At 41.7% G+C, this 20,171-nt stretch overlaps 2 protein-coding genes across 36 annotated transcripts in view; one reads left to right on the top strand and one right to left on the bottom strand.

The window, feature by feature from the left end:
* Positions 1-414: 414 nt before the first annotated feature.
* On the bottom strand, positions 415-8,658 carry KIF20A (kinesin family member 20A). 2 transcript variants are annotated; one of them, XM_081500769.1, is made up of 19 exons: positions 8,213-8,658; positions 7,565-7,747; positions 6,152-6,241; positions 5,928-6,047; positions 5,211-5,349; positions 4,923-5,110; positions 4,708-4,837; positions 4,333-4,527; positions 4,111-4,222; positions 3,940-4,008; positions 3,576-3,719; positions 3,267-3,432; positions 2,991-3,155; positions 2,723-2,862; positions 2,478-2,580; positions 2,012-2,207; positions 1,674-1,765; positions 1,370-1,507; positions 415-964 (listed from the first exon to the last, which is right to left on the bottom strand). In XM_081500769.1, the coding sequence occupies exons 2-19, from the start codon at positions 7,724-7,726 to the stop codon at positions 647-649; spliced, it is 2,667 nt and encodes an 888-aa protein (XP_081356895.1). In that variant the 5' UTR covers positions 7,727-7,747; positions 8,213-8,658; the 3' UTR covers positions 415-646. The 2 variants fall into 2 exon arrangements, with proteins under 2 accessions (XP_081356895.1, XP_081356896.1); XM_081500770.1 differs by having other exon boundaries at positions 8,387-8,658.
* A 117-nt stretch (positions 8,659-8,775) lies between these two features.
* The window catches only part of BRD8 (bromodomain containing 8), a 31,616-nt gene continuing 20,220 nt past the window's right edge, over positions 8,776-20,171 (top strand). For 10 of the 34 annotated variants that reach the window (XR_014056866.1, XR_014056863.1, XR_014056862.1 and 7 more), the window contains exons 1-9: positions 8,776-8,803; positions 9,980-10,076; positions 15,157-15,226; positions 17,247-17,296; positions 17,528-17,650; positions 17,766-17,846; positions 18,293-18,357; positions 19,002-19,138; positions 19,671-19,889. Coding sequence is in view for 23 of the 34 variants with exons in the window: in XM_081500752.1 (XP_081356878.1) it covers positions 8,785-8,803; positions 9,980-10,076; positions 15,157-15,226; positions 17,247-17,296; positions 17,528-17,650; positions 17,766-17,846; positions 18,293-18,357; positions 19,002-19,138; positions 19,671-19,889 (861 nt within the window). In the remaining 11 variants the exon portion in view is untranslated. Of the gene's footprint in view, positions 8,804-9,979; positions 10,107-15,130; positions 15,227-17,246; positions 17,297-17,527; positions 17,651-17,765; positions 17,847-18,292; positions 18,358-19,001; positions 19,139-19,670; positions 19,890-20,171 lie in introns of all 34 variants that reach the window. The other 24 variants (XR_014056872.1, XR_014056871.1, XR_014056868.1 and 21 more) reach the window with 6 other exon arrangements.

Below are 20,171 nucleotides of genomic sequence, written 5' to 3'. Positions count from 1 at the left end.
ACCTGTTAGACAAGGTAAAAGTAATCATTTCTGCTGTATTTTTGGAGTTTTCAGGCCTGTGCTTGTGTGTTCCATAGGAGGTAATATGCTGTGATTGGTTTGTACAGTGGATACTATGGGTTACTCTGAGCTCAGGGCCCAGCCTTCCTTGATTCTTTTTCCAGAACAAGTTTGTTACCCATTCATCTCCTAATATATGACACTTCATTTTTTCTTAAAGAAGGTTTAGAATGTCTAATGTCCCTTGAATTCATTTCTTACCAAGATTTCTTGGGTTAGCTGTACACCAGTTGCTGGTCTCCACTGCTATTCCTGTGCCAAGGTTCCCAGGGGCCTGGATGATATTTGATTTTCAGTTTTTCTGCCCCTTTTATAATTTACTTCAATGATAATGCTAGATTTGCAATTCAGATATAAAATGTGAATAATATCTTTATTTTAATATAACTTGTGTGCATAGAAACCATATAAGTAAAAAAGTGAAAGATTACATAGGTGATTATATTACAAAAGGGAGAAAAACTACTAGTGTCTGAATATTGCATTTTAGATAGTTTCAGGTATATATATGGTAAAGGTTTAAAGAAACCTATTTCTTAAACTGAGCAGCAGACCTACCCGAGGGCAGTGCTCTCTCCTCACAACCTTAGTATTTTTTGCCAAAAGGCCCAGATTTGAGTAAAGGGGAACGCCGTGAGCGCAGGATTCGGGCATAAGGGCTGCAGTCTGTTGAACTTTGGCAGGTGGGTGTTCGGGGAAGTAAGTTACGAAGGAACGGTTTCTTCCCTGGGGGCTGTTGGTTTGGTTGCTGGTTTTCCTGGTTGGCACCCAGACGCTTTTTGGTGGAAGCCTGGCCTTGGAGTTTCAGCACAGTATGATACTGCTCCGCGATGCATGCTGCCTTCTTCCGAAGGTCCAGTTTTACTAGCGTCATGTTATTCTGCAGCTCAGCCAGGGTCTGATCCTAAGGAAGATGAACAAAGTTATAGAAAACATTTCTGTCTGATCTATTAGAGAAACTCAAGAGGGCAAGGTAATACACACTATAGTTAATAAAACTTCTTTTTACAAAGATTAGCTCTGTATGGTCAGAGCTTTAATTGAATGGTGTGTGTGTGTGTTGGGAGGGGGGGGGCGGTGTTGGTATTTAAGACCCAAACAAATTGCACTGATTAGAAGGACCTTTTCTAACACATCAGGTGGTATGAGCCTGAATAATTTTACTTAACCTCTAAGAGCCTCGGTTCCTGGGTGGGTATCAAATTAGGATGTATTTTTTACATTTCCATATATCTGGATGGAATCAGGGTGAGTGTCATATATTCTGACATGGGCTGATGGGAGAAAGTGACATACAGGCTGCCCCAACCTGTTTGATTAAGATGTCATCACAAGTGGCCAAGGCTTGGCGAAGTTTTCCTGCTCCAGTGTTGTGGCAACAGGCTCTTTCTGCTGACTGGAGAGACTCACCAAGTTTCTGAAGCTCTGTCCGCAGTAGCCTTATGTTCTGAAAAAGGAAGAGTAGGAAGCAAACTGTGGCCAAGACATCACGCCAAGTGATCTATAGGAGTCAGAGAACCATCTGAAGAGAAGTAAAATCCTCACGTAAACCAGGGATACAGTGCTGGAAACTGTCTCAGGTGAGAGCTTTGGTAACGGAGAAAGCAAATTACCTTCTGGCCCTCCTCTAACTTCTTGTCCACATCAACGATGAAAGGCTTGGTTGAGGGTGGGGGTTCTAACATTTTCTGATACTTCTGCAGCTCTGAGGGAAAGAAACAATAACCTCACATGTGTAGGCTTTCTAGCCTTGGACTTACTCTTTAACTGAAATACCAGTAGTTTGCAAAAAACATAACAAGTGAAGCCATGTGCATCCTAGAATGAAAGGTCAGGGGGATGTAGCTTGGCAGTCAAGGAAATTATGTTGGAGTTGGCTCCAGAAGGCCCAAGTTTGAAGAACAGCTCTTCCCTGAAACACTTCGGCTTCCTGCCCGCTCTCCCTCCTCACCTTCAGTGGTGGAGTTTAGCTCTGCTTTGCATTGTTCCAGTTTAGCTTTAATCTCCTGGAGCTGCTGGGTGGAAACAGAAGCCAATCTTTGTGACCGCCGTAGGGACAGTTCAGACCCTGAGGGTTGATGGGCCACTTGCTGCTGTCTGGCTTCCTGCAGGAGAGCTTCTAGCTCTTCAATCTTCTCATCTCGCTCCTAAAGGGAAAGAGAGAACACAATTCTGTTCAGTCAGACGAATCCTGCAGCTATAGATGACTGACGAATGAACAAAAATTTCCCTGTAAACTAGCATTTACATCATTTCTTGGCCAGTCAAACTTTAAATCAGTTCATCAAACATAGATTGACATAAAGCACTAAGGAGACGAGAGAAAGGTGAATTACACATTCCACCCCTACTTTATCTCAGGCAAGCTAGTGATGGGAATCTGAGCAGCTACTTGGGGCTGGTTCAGGGCAACTCACCTGAAGTTCTTCTTGGTAAAAACTTGTCAGTGACTCCTTGAGGATTGTTAGTTTGTCTTCATACAGTTCCTCTAGTAGTTCCTTTTGTGTGTCCAAATGTTCACTGTCAGAGGTGAAAAGAGAAGTCAGTGCAGATTCTGAGGAGTGAGCTTGGAAAGCAGATCTTGAGGCACTACTCCATCCTAGTCTCTAATTCCTACCCTACGGTCTCGGTGATAGAACAAGAGGGGTTACTCGGCTGGTACCTGCACCACTGTTCTCGTTGTTGCATCTGCTCCATCATCTCATTGCAAATTTCATCACGGAGCTGCATCTCCAGCCGCAACTTTTCCTGTCGTTCTTTCAAAAGCAGTGCTTTCATGGCTTCTACTACCTGTAGGAGCTCCTAGGAGGGACAACAGGTCAGAGGTCATCAGAAGTCCACGCCCTAAAAAAGTACAGGCCCACTTGGAACATAGCATGGAAAATGTATAGCCATCAAGCTGCTGCACCAAAGCTTTCTTGCGTTCTCACCTCCTTCCCATATGTGGAGATGTCAACTTCATTTTCAATGTCATCACCAAGGCCTGGGTCAGTCTTAGCTCCAGTCTCTAAGCTGGGAGATGCCCGCAGACTGTGTTCCTTGAGGAATGAATGTATCGATGGAAATCCCAGTTGCACAGGTGGAGCATGCACAAGCTAGTGAGGGGAAAAAAATCTTAATTGAATCCATTACTAGTCCCTAGTAGCTTTCTGAAGTACAGGTACCAGCCCAAAGTGAGCACAATCATCACACCTATTACTTCGCACCTGGCTAGCAATGGCTGAGAACTTGGCCACATGAAGGGTCTCATCATAGGTAGACGCACAGGGATTCACATTGACAATCATGCAGGAGCGGCCTCGGCCTGTGAAGAAGCCTTGGAACACTCGAGTCAGCTTGCTGTCACGGAAGGGAACCAGGTTCTGCTTTGACCTGGCAGGGAATTAAAGAGAATAGTGCTGTGAGCAGAGCTCTAGCCCCTGAGGAGATACTAGCACTAGCCCCAGTGATGATCAGGAAGTCTCTTAGCAAACTGCAGAATGCCAGGCCATTCTGGCTTGCACTGAAAAGCTTACCGGTTCTGCTGGTTTTGGCGCAGGGCAGCAATACAGCGGCCCAGGGTGTGCAGAGAAGTGTTAATGTTTCCTGCTTCCTTCAGCCGCTCACCACTCTTTTGATCTTTACAGCGCTCTGAGCCAGCAAGATCACAGAGGGATAACCTTGAGTGATGGACAGGATCTGACATTAGGACCCCACATGTTATATGCTTTTTAGCCCCTTCATATAGTTTTAGGGAGGGGAGGACCTGTGAAGAAACTCTGTACCCAAGAAAAGAGAACATGAATTTAATGGAAGTAATTCCTCTGAGGACTGCCTTGTCCGTTCCCCCAGTCACCATTTATGGCCCCAAAGCCCAAATTTCTAAATGGAAAAACTTACTCGCTAATCTTGGGGATTATATCTCCTTCCCCCTGAAGGTGCAGGATCCGGATTGAGAAGATGCTATGACTAGAAGTCAAAAAAAATAAAAGTCACTGCATATCTTCTATGACCAGGTGGAGGACTAATGTTTCCCAAAACAGTGAAAGGCTGACTCATTAACCTACTAACCTGCGGCTGGAGTTCTGGTTCAGGTGGGTGCTGGCAAAGCTCTGGTTTTTACGACCCACTTTCAGGAGTTTCCAGGCCTCCTCAGCATCCTGAACATGAATCCAATTGAGATCTGATGTGAAGGAAAGAAGGGCATACATAAGATGGGAACACCTAATTCTTTTCCAGGTCTCTCCCAAGGTCCCCTCCAGGGTTCATGCCAGCCACCCTGCTTTCCCATACCTTTTACATAGGGACTGCCATTCTGATCCTCACACAGCCGCAGAGTCTGCCTCTTGCGCTGCTGGCTAGGTGTTTCTAACAGGTCATAAAGCAATTCATTGTAGATCTCAAAGAAGGAAATCCAGATGGAGAAGCGAAGGTCTGCAGGAACACTTACAGGGGCAGTGTCTGGCTGTGCCCATCGGTGACTCATTTCTGGGGAAAAAGCCAATGTCCAGAGCATCAACTCAAGGGTAGTCCACCTCTCCTTTGGCCTGCAGGGGCCTCAGAAAGTGGAACTCAGGTTGCAACCTCTGATCTGTATCCCTGGAGTTTTGGGGAGCAGAAAATGGGTTCCTACTGTTAACTGGCACAGAGCCCAGTCATGGTACATACCATCCAGCTGGCTACTGCTGGGAAACTGGCTACTGGAGGAGAGCCCTGCAATGCCACTGTCAAAGCTGGTGCTGGTACCCATCCGGCTGTCAATGTAGACACTTTTCTTCAAGGAGGTGGACAGCTCCTCCTAGAAGGGTCCAGGGATAAGATAAGCACAAAACTTTCTGGAGGTTTGTCCCCTATCCCTGCCTCTGTGAACACCAACACTTTACCTCTTGGAGGCCTCCATTTAGCAGGGCCAGTTTCTTTAATTCCTCCTGCCGGATTTGCTTGCTGTCTAGCCACATTACCTCATTGGAGAACAAGGGCTTCAGATTAGGTGTTGGATGAAGCTGGCCTTGGAGGCTATTGAAGATCAGAGCCAGGGACCTGGGCAGGATCCCACCATCCCTGATGGTACCTGGAGGTATGCAAAAGATGGACAGTTGCAGTAAGCGCTATTCAACTCAGAGCATCAAAAGCCAAAGACAATCAGCAGTTCTGTGAGGCCTACTACTCACCTTGAATTGTGTAGGTTTTCCCTGAGTTGGTGACTCCATATGTATAGATGAGCCAGTTCTGTCCTTTAAGTACATCCTTTACCATCTCCTTCACAGTCAGGTTGAAGAAAGATGCCTGTCCCACTTCTGGTCCAAAGATCTAGGGACAGAACCAATTTCTCAGAGGCCCATCCTTCATCTCCCACTTTTCCCTGTGCCGAGCCAGAAAATACATCTCTTCCTGGGTGGTTGGCTCTAGAAACTACTCAAGCAGCTTCTTCCTGCAGTGCTGTCAGTTGCTGCCTAAATACTCTCTGCCAGTCCATCTTTCATTCAAATCAACAAATACTTACAGAATGCTATCCACTAAGTCCAATGCTGCCCACAAAATGGAGCAACATAATGGTCACAAGCATGGGCTTGGTAGATAGATGAATCTAGATTCAAGTCCTAACAATTCAAGTCTACCAATGACTAGCTACATGGCCTCAGGAACATTATATTCAATGAGTCACAATATCCTTACCAGGAAAATAGGGACAGTGATGATAGTAACAACAGAGTTGTTGGGAATCAATGTATATAAAGTACATGACACAGTGACAACACATAAGGGTCCCCAAAATTGTAGACATGCATATATAATGAACTCAGTAAAGTAAAATGCTTTCCTTCTGAAGTGGGAATAAAGCTGCCCCTACATGTTGGTCCCTTGTTCACATATCAGTAACTCCATACCTGGGAAAAGGTGAATCTGTGGGTGGCCTGTCCAACTCCTCGCTCGTTGCTCTTCTGGGCAAAAGAGTCCTTGGGTGCCTGAAGGGCAAGGGTCTCCATATTCTCAATACAGACACAACCCTGAGATGGGGGAAAACATAGTTGTCATAGAAGGAAACATTTCTGGGAACTTCTGCTGTACTGTATCATTCCTTCTTTTAAATCCTCCCTCCTCAGAAACTTACCTGATCCTCCTGTCGTTCTAACTCTGAAGGTAACAAGGGCCTGACCCTCAGGTATACTTTCACCTTCTCTGTACCATCTTCAGATGGAACCTGTAGTAGAATTCCCAGTCAGAATCAGATTAATCTCAGTTACTTCTGAGCAGATGGGCAAACACAACATAGTTCCTGGGAATCATGCTAACACTATCCCAATTAACCTCAGATGACTCTGCTGTTACTCTGGTTCCGTAATCATTCCAACCCACATGGATTTTTCAGTACTTAATCGCCATTCCTTGTCTCTTCAGTATCCTGCAAACTTGGCTTACTACAGATTATCTGCATCAGAAGTGGCTGACTGGTATGAAAATCAGCATGTGATATAGCAAAACACAGTAGTTAAGCACTTTGCGTGCATGCTAAGCCACTTGTGTCCGACTCTGTGACATTATGATTCATAGCCCGCCAGGTTCCTCTGTCTATGGAATTTCCCAGGCAAGAATATTGGAGTGGGTTGCCATGCTCTCCTCCAGGGGATCTTCCCGATCCAGGGGTTGAACCCATGTCTCTTACGTCTCTTGCATTGGCAGGTGGGTTCTTTACCACTAGTGCCACCTAGGAAGGCCCAGTTAAGCACTTTGGAGGCAGACATACCTGAATTTGAGTCCCAGTTTCGTCATTTGGTAACTATGAGATCTTAAATAATCACACCCACCGCGTTCATTTAACAAATATTTATAGACATCTACTCTGGCCTAGAAATTCTAAGAGGCTCTGGTAGCCCACAGTGAACAATATTACCAAGGCTTCTGCTGTCATGAAACTTCTACAGAAGAGAAGACTTCTGAGTGGAGCTGTTCTCAACTATGGCCATTTCCCTTTCAAGGGACATTTAATGTTAGGACAGGTTTCCTGGTTGTCACAAATGGGAAGGAGCTACTGACATCTAGTGGGCAGAGGCCAGGAATGCTGCTTAACATCTTAAAACTGCACAGGATAGCCCCCTATAACAAAGAATTATCTGGCTCCAAACATCCATAATGCTGCACCTGAGAAACCTCAGCTCAGCAGAAAGAAAGTTTCCTTAAATGGAAGCTATGGTTGATATTAAAACTTGAATGTACATTTCACCTACTTAATGGTGATATGACCTTGTGCAAATTAACTAAAATGTCTGGGCCTCATGGTGAAGGAGAGACAACGACTGCCTTCCGTCATAGGATAAACTGAGAGTAAGCGTTCAGTTTCATTAGCAATTAATAGCTTTCTTATAGACACACAACTGTACATTTTTTACTTATCATGCTCTTAATTTTGAGTTGACCTGTCAAACTCTAGAATTGCTGGGTTTTTTACCTCATGCTACTCTGTATGGACAACTAGTAGGCTGATTATATCACTTTCAGTCCCCAAGCCACTCTTCAACTCCTTTACCTGCTTGTCTTCCAGGGAGGTGGAGATGACAGAGCAGTCTGACAGCAGGTCCTTGCGTATTACAGATCCCAAATCTGCAGCTGTGGACTCAAACATGGGGGAGACTCCGATCTCCTCATCCGACAGCAAGCCAGCTGGTGGAGAAAGGATCCCTTGCGACATGTCAGCAGGGGCAGTTTAGGTCTAAAAAGAGACAAGAGTGGGTAGGGAGGAGAACCTTAAGGGATAAAAGGGGCTGAAGAATTCTGAAGAATTCAGCCTCTTTTCTAGGTAAGAAACAATTCCCAGGCCCTAGGACAACCTAGTCTCGCTGCCTGAATTCCTACTCCCTTTTCCCTTCAACTACCAGCAAACGGGAAAGGAATGAGAGAAAGAGTTAATCATTTAATCCAATCTGAGGCAAAATTTCAGACAGCGAACAGGAATGAACAGATATTCAATTCCGAAAACATAAGGCCCAGTTCCAAGTAGGGAGCCTCCCTCAGCCGTGTCAGTAGCCCTAGGCTCATTGTCCAACCTCGCCCCTAAGCCCACGTTGAGGACAGAATGATTAAGAAAAACAGAAATGGCGGCAGTTCCACTTTCTGAACGCCTAATCCGCCAGAGCAAAGGTGCCCCAACTTGGCTCAAGTACAGCCGCACACTCACCCAAAGACGCCACACTTTTACGGTACCGGCTCACTCACACGGCACAGCCGAAACCGGGCTTTCGCAGCTTGAGAGCACAACTCCACCCACAAAGCGCACCTTTGTTACCGATACAATGTTTTAAATTGCGCGCTGCGTTCGTTCGCCCAATCAGATAGCGAAGCTTGCACCTACCAATCAGTGCAAGGGGGCGGGCGAAACCCGGAAACGGTTTGCTTCGGCTTGACCTCTCTGCTCAAATGTGGGACGGGTTACCAACTGTCGGATTTCGGAGCTGGATCAACTGGAACTTCGGTTTATCAGTTTTTCTTGAACCCTAGGCATTTCTTTTCTAAGAAGCCTGAAGGAAATCCTAAGGCTTCAGCCGCCATTCTCTGTTCTTTCGCACATTCCTTCCCAGGAACTCAAAAGAATATCTGATTTTGGGCGCTAGTTCATCCTAGGGTGGGGAGAGGGGACTACATTTCCCAGGATGCACCGCGAATAAACGCTGGAACTCTATTTCCCAGAACTCCTTGGGCTTCAACTCTGCCAGAAATCTTCCTTCGGGGGTTGGAGACGTCGGGGCCAAGATGGCGACGGGAACGGGCAGTAAGTATTTACCTTGCTCTTGCGTGGAAGGTATTTGTAGAACCAAGGCCAGGCAATAGGTTTGTCACACTCCCAAGGAGTAGAAGCAGATTTACCTGAGAGCCCAGAGCCGTCAGAGACTTGGGCTCGAGCGGCGCTGTTAAGGCCAGCGGTTGGTGGTTGAGGGCCCAGAGGCGTGAAGTCTTACATTTCAGTAAAGCCGCGGAGGTTTTTTTGTTTTTAAATTTTTTACTTATTTATTTATTGGCTGCGCTGGGTCTTCGTCGGTTCCCGTGGACTATTCTCTAGTTCCCGCGAGGGGTGCTCCTCTCGTTGTGGTGTGCAAGGCCGCGGAGCTTTGAGAGAAGCAGCTCAAGAGAATTCTTGTATGTTTGTCAGCTCTGCGGGGTGAGAGGGAAAAAGGGTGCCTTAGAGGCTCCGGCGTGCGGACAGAGATACTGTGAGCCATATCGAGTGGCCGGGGTACCAAAGAGTCATTTTCTGACGAACATTTGTGAGGCCTGTATTCACAGAGAAACGGGGCATGTTATCGTGAGCTTTTTCTGCCACTACGGAAAAAACTGAATTTCGTGTATCTCAGCCATTTCCCCCTGTTTCAGGGACTGAGAAGGTCTTTTAGGCCTAACAGCTTGAGGGGAATGGGTGTAACTGAGAGAAGTAAACAAGTTTATGCTAAGAAGGAGGCGGGGCAGTAGGGGGGGGCGTTGACCGCTCGGAATCCTGGGAAATAAGCCCTAGGGTCCACATTGGAATAAAGCATTCCTTTTTGGCCAGGGCGAGGCGGGGAGGTTGGTGGTAGGCAGGATCATGGAACCCACGTCCCCTCTAGTGAAAAGGCACAGACTTAACCACTGGACCACCAGGGAAGTTCCTGGAATAAAGCATTCTTAAAACTGGGTTTTTTGGAAGAAATGCCCTAAATTAACTTGGCTTTTTTTTTTTTTTAATATGGCATTTAAAGAAGAATCTTTTGCCAGATACTCAAGTGTAGTTCTCATGCAATGAATAGGCACCATCCTAGTGGTGTTGTTTGCTAGAGAGGTGAAAAATCAAGATTTGGTGATAGTGGCTCACTTTGTCCTTACAGGTTAGGGCATTTTTGTATTAGACTTTAAATCTTGCCTTTGGTGCTTAGAGTTAGTGTCTTACTGGTTGTCTCTAAATCTTTCCTTTCAGAACATAAGCTGCTGAGTACTGGCCCTACAGAGCCATGGTCTATCCGAGAGAAGCTGTGTTTAGCGTCTTCTGTCATGAGGAGTGGAGATCAAAATTGGTAAGGTATCTAGGATGTCTGCTTCCTTGGGTATTAGAAACCATTTTTTTTTTTTCCCTTCATGTAAATACCAGTGGATTCTAGTAGTTAACCTTTAAGCAGTATTCGTTTAACAGCGTTCTTGAGATGCAATTCACATATCATAAAGTTATATTCACAGAATTCCCAGTATATTCACAGAATTTAATTTATTAAGATTATTAAAACTTGTTAATTTATTAAATTCACAGAATTTAATATATATCTGTAATAGTACCAACATTAGAGTCTAATTTTACATTTTAAATACACTTGAAAGAAACCTCTTACCCCTTAAGCAATCACTCTACAAATCTCTTTACCTCTCTAACATTTCCGCCTCCCTCACCAAACACTACTTTCTGTCTCTCTATAGCTTATTCTGATCATTTCATTTAGATGGAATCATATACTTTGTTGGTACTCTGGGGCTGGCTTCTTTCACTTAGCATAATGCTTTCAGGGTTCATGTTGGAGTATATATCAGTACTTTATTCTTTGTTTTGATGAAATTGTAGTTCCTTGTATGGGTTTACCACGTTTTGTTCATTTGTCTGTTGATGAACATTTGGGTTGTTTTTTACTTTTCTGAGTATTATAATTAATGTTTCTGTGAACATTTGTGTACAAGATTTTATGCAGGCATGTTTTCATTTCTCTTTAAAGAGTGGAATTGCTGGATCATAGTTCAGTTCAGTTTAGTTGCTCAGTTATGTCTGACTCTGTGACACCATGGACACCATGGACTGCAGCACGCCAGGCTTCCCTGTCCACTACCAATTCCCAGAGTTTACTCAAGCTCGTGTACATTGAGTTGGTGATGCCATCCAACCATCTCATCCCCTGTCGTCCCCTTCTCCCGCCTTCAATCTCTCCCAGCATCAGGGTCTTTTCAAATGAGTCAGCTCTTCACATCAGTTGGCCAAGGTATTGGAGTTTTAGTTTCAACATTAGTCCTTCCAATGAATATTCAGGACTGATTTCCTTTAGGATGGACTGACTGGATCTCCTTGCAGTCCAAGGGACTCTCAGTGGATCATATTTTAACTCTTATATTGATGTTTTTGAGGAACTGCTTTCAAACTACTTTCAAACTAAAAAGTGGCCTCCCTGTTTTACATTCCCACCAGCAATAAATGAGGGGCCTAGTTTTTCTGCATGCTTGGAAAGCATTTAATCTTTGATTATAGCTATACTGCTGAGTGTGAAATGGTATTGTATTGTGGTTTTAATTTGTATTTCTCTGATGATAATTGTTGGTGAGCATCCTTTCATGTTTTTAGCCAATTGTGTGTCTTTTTTTGTAGAAATGTCTGCTCAGATCTCTTGGATTATTTTTATATTGAGTTTTAAGAATTCTTTATATATTCTGGACACAAATCCCTTGTTAGACAAATTGTAAACATTTCACCTGTTTTGTGTATTGTCTTTCTTTGGTTGATATCTCTCATTGTCTACAGCACAGATGTTTTTAGTTTTGATACGTCTGTTTTTTTCTTCTGTTGCTTGTGCTTTTGGTGTCAAAGCTAAACTGTTTACATCTATATTATATTCTAAGAGCTTTTAACTCTCTACGTTTAGGTCTTTGATCCATTTTGAGCTGAGCTTTGTGTGGGTTGTAAGGCAGGACACCCTTTTGCTTGTAGGTATGCAGCTATCCCAGAATTCAGTATTTGTTGAAAAGATTATTCTTTCCCTGTGGAGTTGTCTTGGCACTCAATATTTCTTTTAAGTACCAGAAAGTAGGACTGTGTGTTTCCCAGTCTTTTTCTACCAGGACATACTCTCATTTTTAACATTTGTCCTTTTCTCCTCCTCTTTTTTTCTCTCAGGATCTAAAGATACCTTTTAATTGTCTTAAGTGTTCAAATTACTTAATAAACAAATTTGCATTTGTAGGGTTTATATCTACTACTTTAACCATTCAAATGAGTTTATGAAAGCACCATTACTGGTCACACATAACACTTCTACAATTCAATATATTTTTCAAATAACTTTTCAAAGAGGAAACCAGAATACTCTAGGTAGCAGCTATTCTTGAGCTGGTAAACCCCGACAAAACAGAGCATGGTAATTTGACGGATCTCGGATTGAACTTAAATATAACTCAAATATAAACTGAACTCATTTTTATACAAAATATTAATGTCAAGTAAACTGGATTGAAATAGAATCCCAATATGTATATTTTATTACATTTTTGTTTAAAAAGTATAAGTACACTTAAGTAAAAGTTTGAAATTTTAAATTGTATTTATGTTTTGAGGAGGTTCTTAAGACGTACAGTTCAAAATTCAAATGGTGCTCGTCTGTATCTTATCTCCCAGGATTAGCAGTTCCTGGTGTGTTTCTCTGCCATTAAATTTTATACTTGAACAAATATATGTTTTCTTTTTCCCTCTCCTTTTTTCAAAAATACTATATTTTTGGCTGTGCTGGGTCTTAATTGCTGTGCACGGGCTTTCTCTAGTTGCTGCGAGCAGAGGCTACTCCTTGCAGTGTGCGTTGTGGTGACTTCTCTTGTTGCAGAGTCTGGGCTCTGAAGGCAGGGCCTTTGTTGCCCCATGACATGTGGAATCTTTGCAGAGTGGGAATTGAACCTGTGTCCCCTGAATTGGCAGCAGATTCTTAACCATCAGACCACCTTCTCTCTCCTCTTTAAACACAGTGGCCCTGGAGTAGGAAATGGCAACCCACTCCAGTATTCTTGCCTGGAAAATTACATGGATGGAGGAGCCTAACGGGCTACAGTCCATGGGGTCTCAAGGAGCTGGACATGACTGAGCAGTCATGCACCCACGCAATGTATAGTATGTAATTTTTACTGCTATGTAAAGCAAATAAAGATCTTTCTCAAAATAAACACAACTGGTTATATACTATGCACATTTTACTTTATTTTGGCACTGCTGCCTTTTTTTTTCCTTCAACTTAGTATTATACCTTGTAGATCATTGTACATCTTCATATGAATATCTAGCTCTTTTTAAACAGCTGCATGATACTGTTTTATGGAGATACCATAATTTATTTACTAGAACTCTGTTGATGGACATATGCTAATAGAAATGTAGCCTTGTATAGTTAAGTGTGGATTTGTATCTTAGACAAATTGAAAGTAGAATTATTGATTTAAAGAATGTATAAGTTAAAAAAATTTGTTAAGCATTTCAATTGCCCTACTCAGAGATTTGTTTCAATTTATACTCCCATTGGTGATATGTCATACCTGCTTTTCTATGCCTTGGCTCATAGAACTTGTTATGTATTTTTGATCATTGACAGTAGAAGATCAAAACTTTGAAATAGTTCTTTTATCTTTCACTTGCATCTGTCCTATGATGAGTGAAGTTAAATATCTTCTGTTAAAACGGCACCTGTATTTCCTTTTCTGTAAACTATCTATTCCCATTTTTCTATTTGACAGTTAGTCTTTCTATTTAATTTTACTGGTGAGATGGGGAGGGTGAAGGTGGCTCCTTATATATTAGGGAGATTAGCCATTTATCTACATCTTGGAGTGCATTTTTTAAAAACTAGTGTGCTATTTGGCTTTACTTGTAGTATTTTTACATTAAGGGTCTTAAAATATATTTTGTTTATTAAAAATTTTCTCTTATAGCTCCTGGATTTTGTGACTTAATTACAAAGTTCTTCCCTAGTCCAAGGTTATAAAATACTTTTCCTTTTTTTTTTTCCCTAGTACTTTTGTGTACATTTTAAAAAATATTTAAATCTTGATTTGGAAGCTTTTCTTGGTTTAAAGAAAGTGTGTTGTGGTTCAAACTTTATTTTTCGTTGATTGTTGTCTACATAACAATGTTAAAGTGGATTTTTTTATGACAGAACTCTGTGAAACCATTATCCCAACACAGAATTTAAAACTGTTTTCTTTTTAAAGTTGCGAAATACTTCAAATTCATAGAGAAGTGGGGAGAATAATATAGAGTGTCCATGTATCTGGTTACCTGGATTTAACGAATCCTAATGTTTTGTCATGTTTCCTTCAGATCTTTTTAAAGAAATAGAGACACAGTTGAAGCCCCTTCACACTCAGTCTGTTTTCATTTTTGCCTTTTCTTCCTTTTTCTTTATATCTCTTAGCTTTTTAAAAGGTCGTATAAGTACATCATAGCAGAAAATTGTGTCATTTTTTTTCAAAATATTGTTATAAATATGTTCTGCATCACCACATATATTTCATAGTTATTTTTATGGGTTTAATATTTCCTTGAGGCGAAGTACCATAAGTTAAATGTGCTGTTACAGGCATTTAGGAAAAACCTAAGTGTTCATCAGTCTGATCAGCACACTTGTGGTTATCGAGGGGAGAGTGTCCGTGCCTTCTTCCTGGTGCTTCTTTTGTGAAATTATTTTCTTATATTACATTCTTAAGAACTGTATTAGTAGATCAAAAGGTAACTTTTGGGGGTCTGGGATATTACTTCTCAAAAGACAGATATTTTCTAAAAGAACCAAAGAGAAAATTTCCCAAATGAACAGAAATGATACCTTAGTGTAGGTCCTAATACCTTCATTTCACTCAGGAAATACATCATGGAGGGATACTGTTTATCAGTGATGCTTTCCCTCCAAAATGACTTTTCAGTAGCTGTGTCCTTTGCCATAGTTGTGTATCCCAGAATATTTCCCTGCTGCTGCTACTTCTAAGTCGCTTCAGTCGTGTCCGACTCTGCGCAACCCCATAGACGGCAGCCCACCAGGCTCCACCGTCCCTGGGATTCTCCAGGCAAGAATACTGGAGTGGGTTGCTGTTTCCTTCTCCAGTGCATAAAAGGGAAAAGTGAAAGTGAAGTCGCTCAGTCGTCCGACTCTTAGCGACCCCTTGGACTGCAGCCTACCAGGCTCCTCCGTCCATGGGATTTTCCAGGCAAGAGTACTGGAGTGGGGTGCCATTGCCTTCTCCGGAATATTTCCCAGTAGCAGTTTTTTTCCCCAGGTTTTGTACTCTAAACCTTGAATTGTGGATATATACCTTCTCTCTGTCTCTTTTTTTGTTTTTTTCAATTTAGTGTGTGATGCTTTTCTCATTTTGTAGGGTATCAGTTAGCAGAGCGATCAAGCCCTTTGCAGAACCTGGCCGTCCTCCAGACTGGTTCTCTCAAAAAGTAAGTTCCCAAGTACATGTTCTTTTAGTGCACTTTTTGAGATGTAAAGTGGGTTCCCTTCCAGGTCCTGCCCCCCACCCCCGTTTTTTTGTCTTTAAGTATTTTGCTCATTTGGGCTCCCCTGGTTGCTCTGTGGTAAAGAATCCACCTGCCAATGTAGGAGATATGGGTTGGACCTCCTGGTCGGGAAGATCCCCTGGAGAAGAAAATGGCAACCCTCTCCAGTATTCTTGCCTGGGAAATCCCATGGACAGAGGAGCCAGGATGGGCTACAGTTCATCAGGTTGCAAAAGAGTTTGACACAACCTAGTAACTAAATGACAACAACATCTTGCTTACTTATTTGTTCTTATGTTTGTTTCTTTTTTTAATTTTATTGAAGTATAGTTGATTTACAATGTGTTAATTTCTCCTCTCCACACACTCCTCCTGATAACCACAAGTCTGTTCTCTGTATCTGAAAATCTGTTTTTGTTTCGTACATATGTTCATTTGTATTATAGTTTAGATTCTACATATAAATGATATCATATGGTATTTGTCTTTCTCTTTCTGACTTACTTGGCTTAGTATGATCTCTGATTCTATCCTTGTTGAGGCAAATGGCATTATTTCATTCTTTTTTTATGACTGGGTAATATTCCATTATGTGCATACACAAACGCGCGCACACACACACACACACACACACACTCTTCATTTTCTTTATCCATGCATCTGTCGATGGACATTTAGGTTGTTTTCATGTCTTGACTGTTGTAAATAGTGCCGCTATGAACATAGAGGTGCATATATATTTTCAAATTAAAGTTTTGTCCAGATATATTCCCCAGAGTGGGTTTACTGGATCATATGATGGTTCTATCCTCTATTCTGTTTTCTATATTTACATTTCCAACAATAGTGTTAAAGGGTTCTCTTTTCTCCATACCCTCTCCAACATTTATTATTTGTAAACTTTTTAGTGATGGTCTTTCTGACCACTGTGACCAGGTCCTCCCCTTTTAAATCACAAGGCTTTTGTACCATGAAGAGTAATTGAGAATACTTTTCCTTTTTCTCAGTATTTGCCAGTCCATCCATGTATGCTCACACTATTACAAACTGTTCTTTTCAGTGTAGCATAAGAGTGAAAAGCCCAGTCCTGTACATTAGACAGATCTGGGTTTAATATGATTTTACTTAAAACTTTGAACCATGATTCTCAGTTTTCTGATTTGTAGAATAGAGATACAAGTTGATTCAAGCTTGTTTAAAAGATTTTGTTGAGATAATACTGAAAGGTTTGTTGCTGAACCACGTAAAGACACCAGGATTCTTGGCCTCCAGAGGAGAAGAATTCAATCCGGGGCCAGAGACGAGGCTTGATCGCTCAGAGCTTTTGTGTAATAAAGTTTTATTAAAGTATAAAGGAGATAGAGAAAGCTTCTGACATAGGCATCAGAAGGGGGCAGAAAGAGTACCAGCTTGCTAGCAGTGGAGTTATATACTCTAAGATAACAGGATTAACCAGAAGGTTTAATCCAGAGACTGTCCTCAGGCGGGATACATTATTGTTATATAATCCTAAGGAATGTAGAGAGAAAAGAAAAAAAAAGTTGGTCCTTTCTTCCTCCTTTAGAATTCCAGACCCCTCTCTCCTTGGGGACCCCTAGACTTCTTATCAACCTGCCTAGGAAATGACTCTCTCAATACCTAGAAAACATTTAGCACAGTGCCATGTATATGGTAACTACTCAGTAGATATTAGATATAAATATTGGCTGTTAGCTTGTCTCTCCCCCAAATACACAAATTCCATGCCAGAATTTGTATTATGTAGTATACAAACACAAATTTGTATTCTGTATTATGGTATTGATTATTTTGAACTGATTTGATTGCAGAGTAGTTTGTCCTCCTAGAAGCTACTCATACCTTAAATATAGCTCTCCTGTCTAAACCTTAGTGTAATATGTTGACATTTTTAAAACTTGTCCTTTTTTAGGCTTGGTCATCATATTTTCACTTTTTTCCACAGCACTGTGCTTCCCAGTACTCAGAGCTTCTAGAGACCACTGAGACCCCAAAGTGAGTACAGAGCCAGGCACTTGAACCAAATCTCTTTAGTGGAGAATATTTACTGTAGAAGTCTGCTTTTTTTAAAAAAAAGAAATTATTTGTATTATGGTGTGATAAAATTGTAAAACTAAAATAGTAATAACCTTTGGTTAGGTGGTGGAGAATCCTCAAAGAAAGCAAGTGGGAGTAGAAATAATGTTCTTATTCAAGTCTGTGTTTGTTTTTTTAAATTTTCCATAGACGGAAACGCGGTGAAAAGGGAGAAGTGGTAGAAACTGTTGAAGATGTCATTGTTCGGAAACTGACTGCTGAGCGAGTTGAGGAGCTAAAGAAAGTGATAAAAGAAACCCAGGAAAAATATAGGTACTTATCAGAGAGAATGCAAAATGGTTGGGAGAGACAAATGGGGCTGACTTACACTAGTCAGAAATTTTTAAATAGATTAAAAAACCTAGTCTACCCACCTCTCATCCTACAGACGACTGAAAAGAGATGCAGAACTAATTCAAGCTGGGCATATGGACAGCAGACTGGATGAACTTTGCAATGACATTGCAATGTGGGTTATATTATTTTTCCATCTATACTCCTTTTTTTTCTTTTTGCCCTCTTTACTCCTTAAGTAATCTGGCTTATTTCCTACATCTGCCACCCCTTTAGACTTGAGAGATTTTTGGAAAGGGACAGCTGCAGAGTGGCCTGGAAGCTGGGAGGGGGTGGTGAGTCTTAGAAGGTAATGTGATAGAACATTTCACTGTGAGAGCATAACTTAGTTCTAACTTAAAAGTGGCTCTAGTTTGCTGGGGTAAAGAACTGGTAGTTAGGTAGTATACTCAAACTTCCCTATTTTGCTAATAAAGTTTATAGGGTTTTTTTTTTGTTTTTTTTTTTTAAGCTTTTCCTCTAAAAAGAGCTAGCCTGGCAAAAATAATTTCCTTGTGAGGGCACTATGAACTGTGGAGGAGCTAGAGCCAGCTAGGATCTAACCCTTAATTTTCTCTTTAGGAAAAAGAAATTGGAGGAAGAAGAGGCTGAAGTAAAGAGGAAGGCTACAGATGCGGCATATCAGGGTAAGGTGAACCTAATGACTAGCAGTTGACTGTACAGTACTGCGTTTTGATGGCAGTCAAAAAATATTTGTTAACACAGAATCCACTGATTCCAATTTACTTGCACACTTTCCTCTGTCATCTTCTCTTTGATCAGAATAAAAGTGTCCCTTTATGTCCAGGAAGAAGCTCTTAGAAAGTGAGCTCTATTCAGAGCTCACTAGACCTTCTGTTCTTTTAAGTACAAAAGCCTGATAATAACCTACGGAACATAAACAAGGTTTTAGAAGTCAGATTCTGTAAAAAAAGATTGAGAATAGCTCAGTTACTGGATAAGGGGAGGAACTTAAGCACTTATAACTCTAAGAATACATACTCTGAACCAGTGAGGTCTTTCCTTGTTTAAAGCAGAATCTCAAGTTGTTGTAGAGGATACTGAGGGATGTTTAAACTACTTTCCTACTCTAGGAACCTTTGGGGTATACGAATTTGCTCATAGGAAAAATTAGGCTAAAAACTTGCAAAGAAAGCTTTCTAATCCAGATTCTTAACACTGCTTTAGTAATACAGCTTCTCTATTTGTCCTTTGTTGTATAATAGCAGAGTAGAGTCTAGTTTTATTTTTTTAATCTTGAAGACAGAAATCATTCTTTTGTATGTTCTAGCCCGTCAAGCAGTAAAAACACCCCCTCGGAGGTTACCTACTGTGATGGTCCGCTCTCCTATAGATTCTGCCTCCCCCGGAGGTGATTATCCACTTGCGGACTTGACTGCAACCACTATGGAAGAGGCCGCCTCTGGGGTGAGTGTATTTCCATCCACAGGAATTGATCAGCAAGGGGCAATAAGCCAGCTGAGAGCTGAGTAATAAGGAAACCACTTTTGGCTTAGAGACAATTTCCTCTCTTGGTCTGAATGCTGAAGACTCGTCATGTTCTGTGCTCTAGGATAAGAATGGACCTAAAAACATTGAGCCTTTTGAAGCATTTTTAGAGATAGGTAAAAGACTAAGTTAAGGAATTACGTGTAAGTGTGCTGGTCTTATGAAATTCTTCCTGAAATATAGGATGACTTCTTTGTAAATACAGTATTGGTAGTGGGTAAGGAGTTTATAAAAGGCAAGTTGGGTGGAAAGATTGAGTCATTTTGGGTTTGAGTGGGTGGAAGAGAAAAATTTAGAGGGGAGAAAGGTGTGATTAAGAGGGGTTGAGGGTTTCTGGGCAGTTCCACTCAGGACTAATAAAGTAATAGTTAGATACACTAACCCATCCAGATTAGTAGGGGAACCTTCCTGAGTTTGAGAAGTCAGATAAAGGTTCTCTGTTGTCTCTTAGGTAACCCCTGGGACTTTGCCGAGTACCCCAGTCACCTCGTTTCCTGGAATTCCTGACACCCTTCCTCCAGGCTCTGCACCCTTAGAAGCCCCCATGACCCCAGTAACAGATGATTCACCCCAGAAAAAGATGCTTGGACAGAAAGCAACTCCACCCCCTTCCCCTCTGCTGTCAGAGCTCTTGAAGAAGGGCAGCCTCCTGCCTACTAGCCCCAGACTGGTATGGAGACTTCTGTGGGTGTTTGAGAGCTGTGGTGATTTAGTAATTTGGAAGGGAGTGCCTGGGACCTAAAATATAACCTAAAATATACATGGAAAAAAGTTCAAAAGAGGAAGAGATCTCCTAGTTAAATGTTAATTTTAAAACAAGTAGTTGATAGTATCCTTGGGTCCTGAGATATCTGAAACCATAATTATTTTGGTTCTCTTCTCCAGAGAACACTTGTCCATAAGATTTGAAAATTAGAGTTTACCCTGGGTCTGCAATTATTTTCTTTGGATA

This window comes from Giraffa tippelskirchi, chromosome 6 (assembly GCF_054371585.1).
Source record: "Giraffa tippelskirchi isolate mGirTip1 chromosome 6, T2T-mGirTip1v1.2.pri, whole genome shotgun sequence".
In the NCBI taxonomy this organism is placed as follows: domain Eukaryota; kingdom Metazoa; phylum Chordata; class Mammalia; order Artiodactyla; family Giraffidae; genus Giraffa; species Giraffa tippelskirchi.
Note: the sequence above shows the minus strand (reverse complement) of the source record. Positions and strands in the feature narration are given on the sequence as shown.

What these genes read in the sequence shown, in the direction of transcription:
- KIF20A (XM_081500769.1), bottom strand. Translation starts at nt 7,726, where the DNA reads ATGTCGCAAGGGATCCTTTCTCCACCAGCTGGCTTGCTGTCGGATGAG. An exon ending in CGCCAAAACCAGCAGAACCG is followed by an intron (nt 3,433 to 3,575) that starts GTAAGCTTTTCA and finishes ATTCCCTGCCAG; the next exon opens with GTCAAAGCAGAACCTGGTTC. An exon ending in GCTAAACTCCACCACTGAAG is followed by an intron (nt 1,766 to 2,011) that starts GTGAGGAGGGAG and finishes TCTTTCCCTCAG; the next exon opens with AGCTGCAGAAGTATCAGAAA.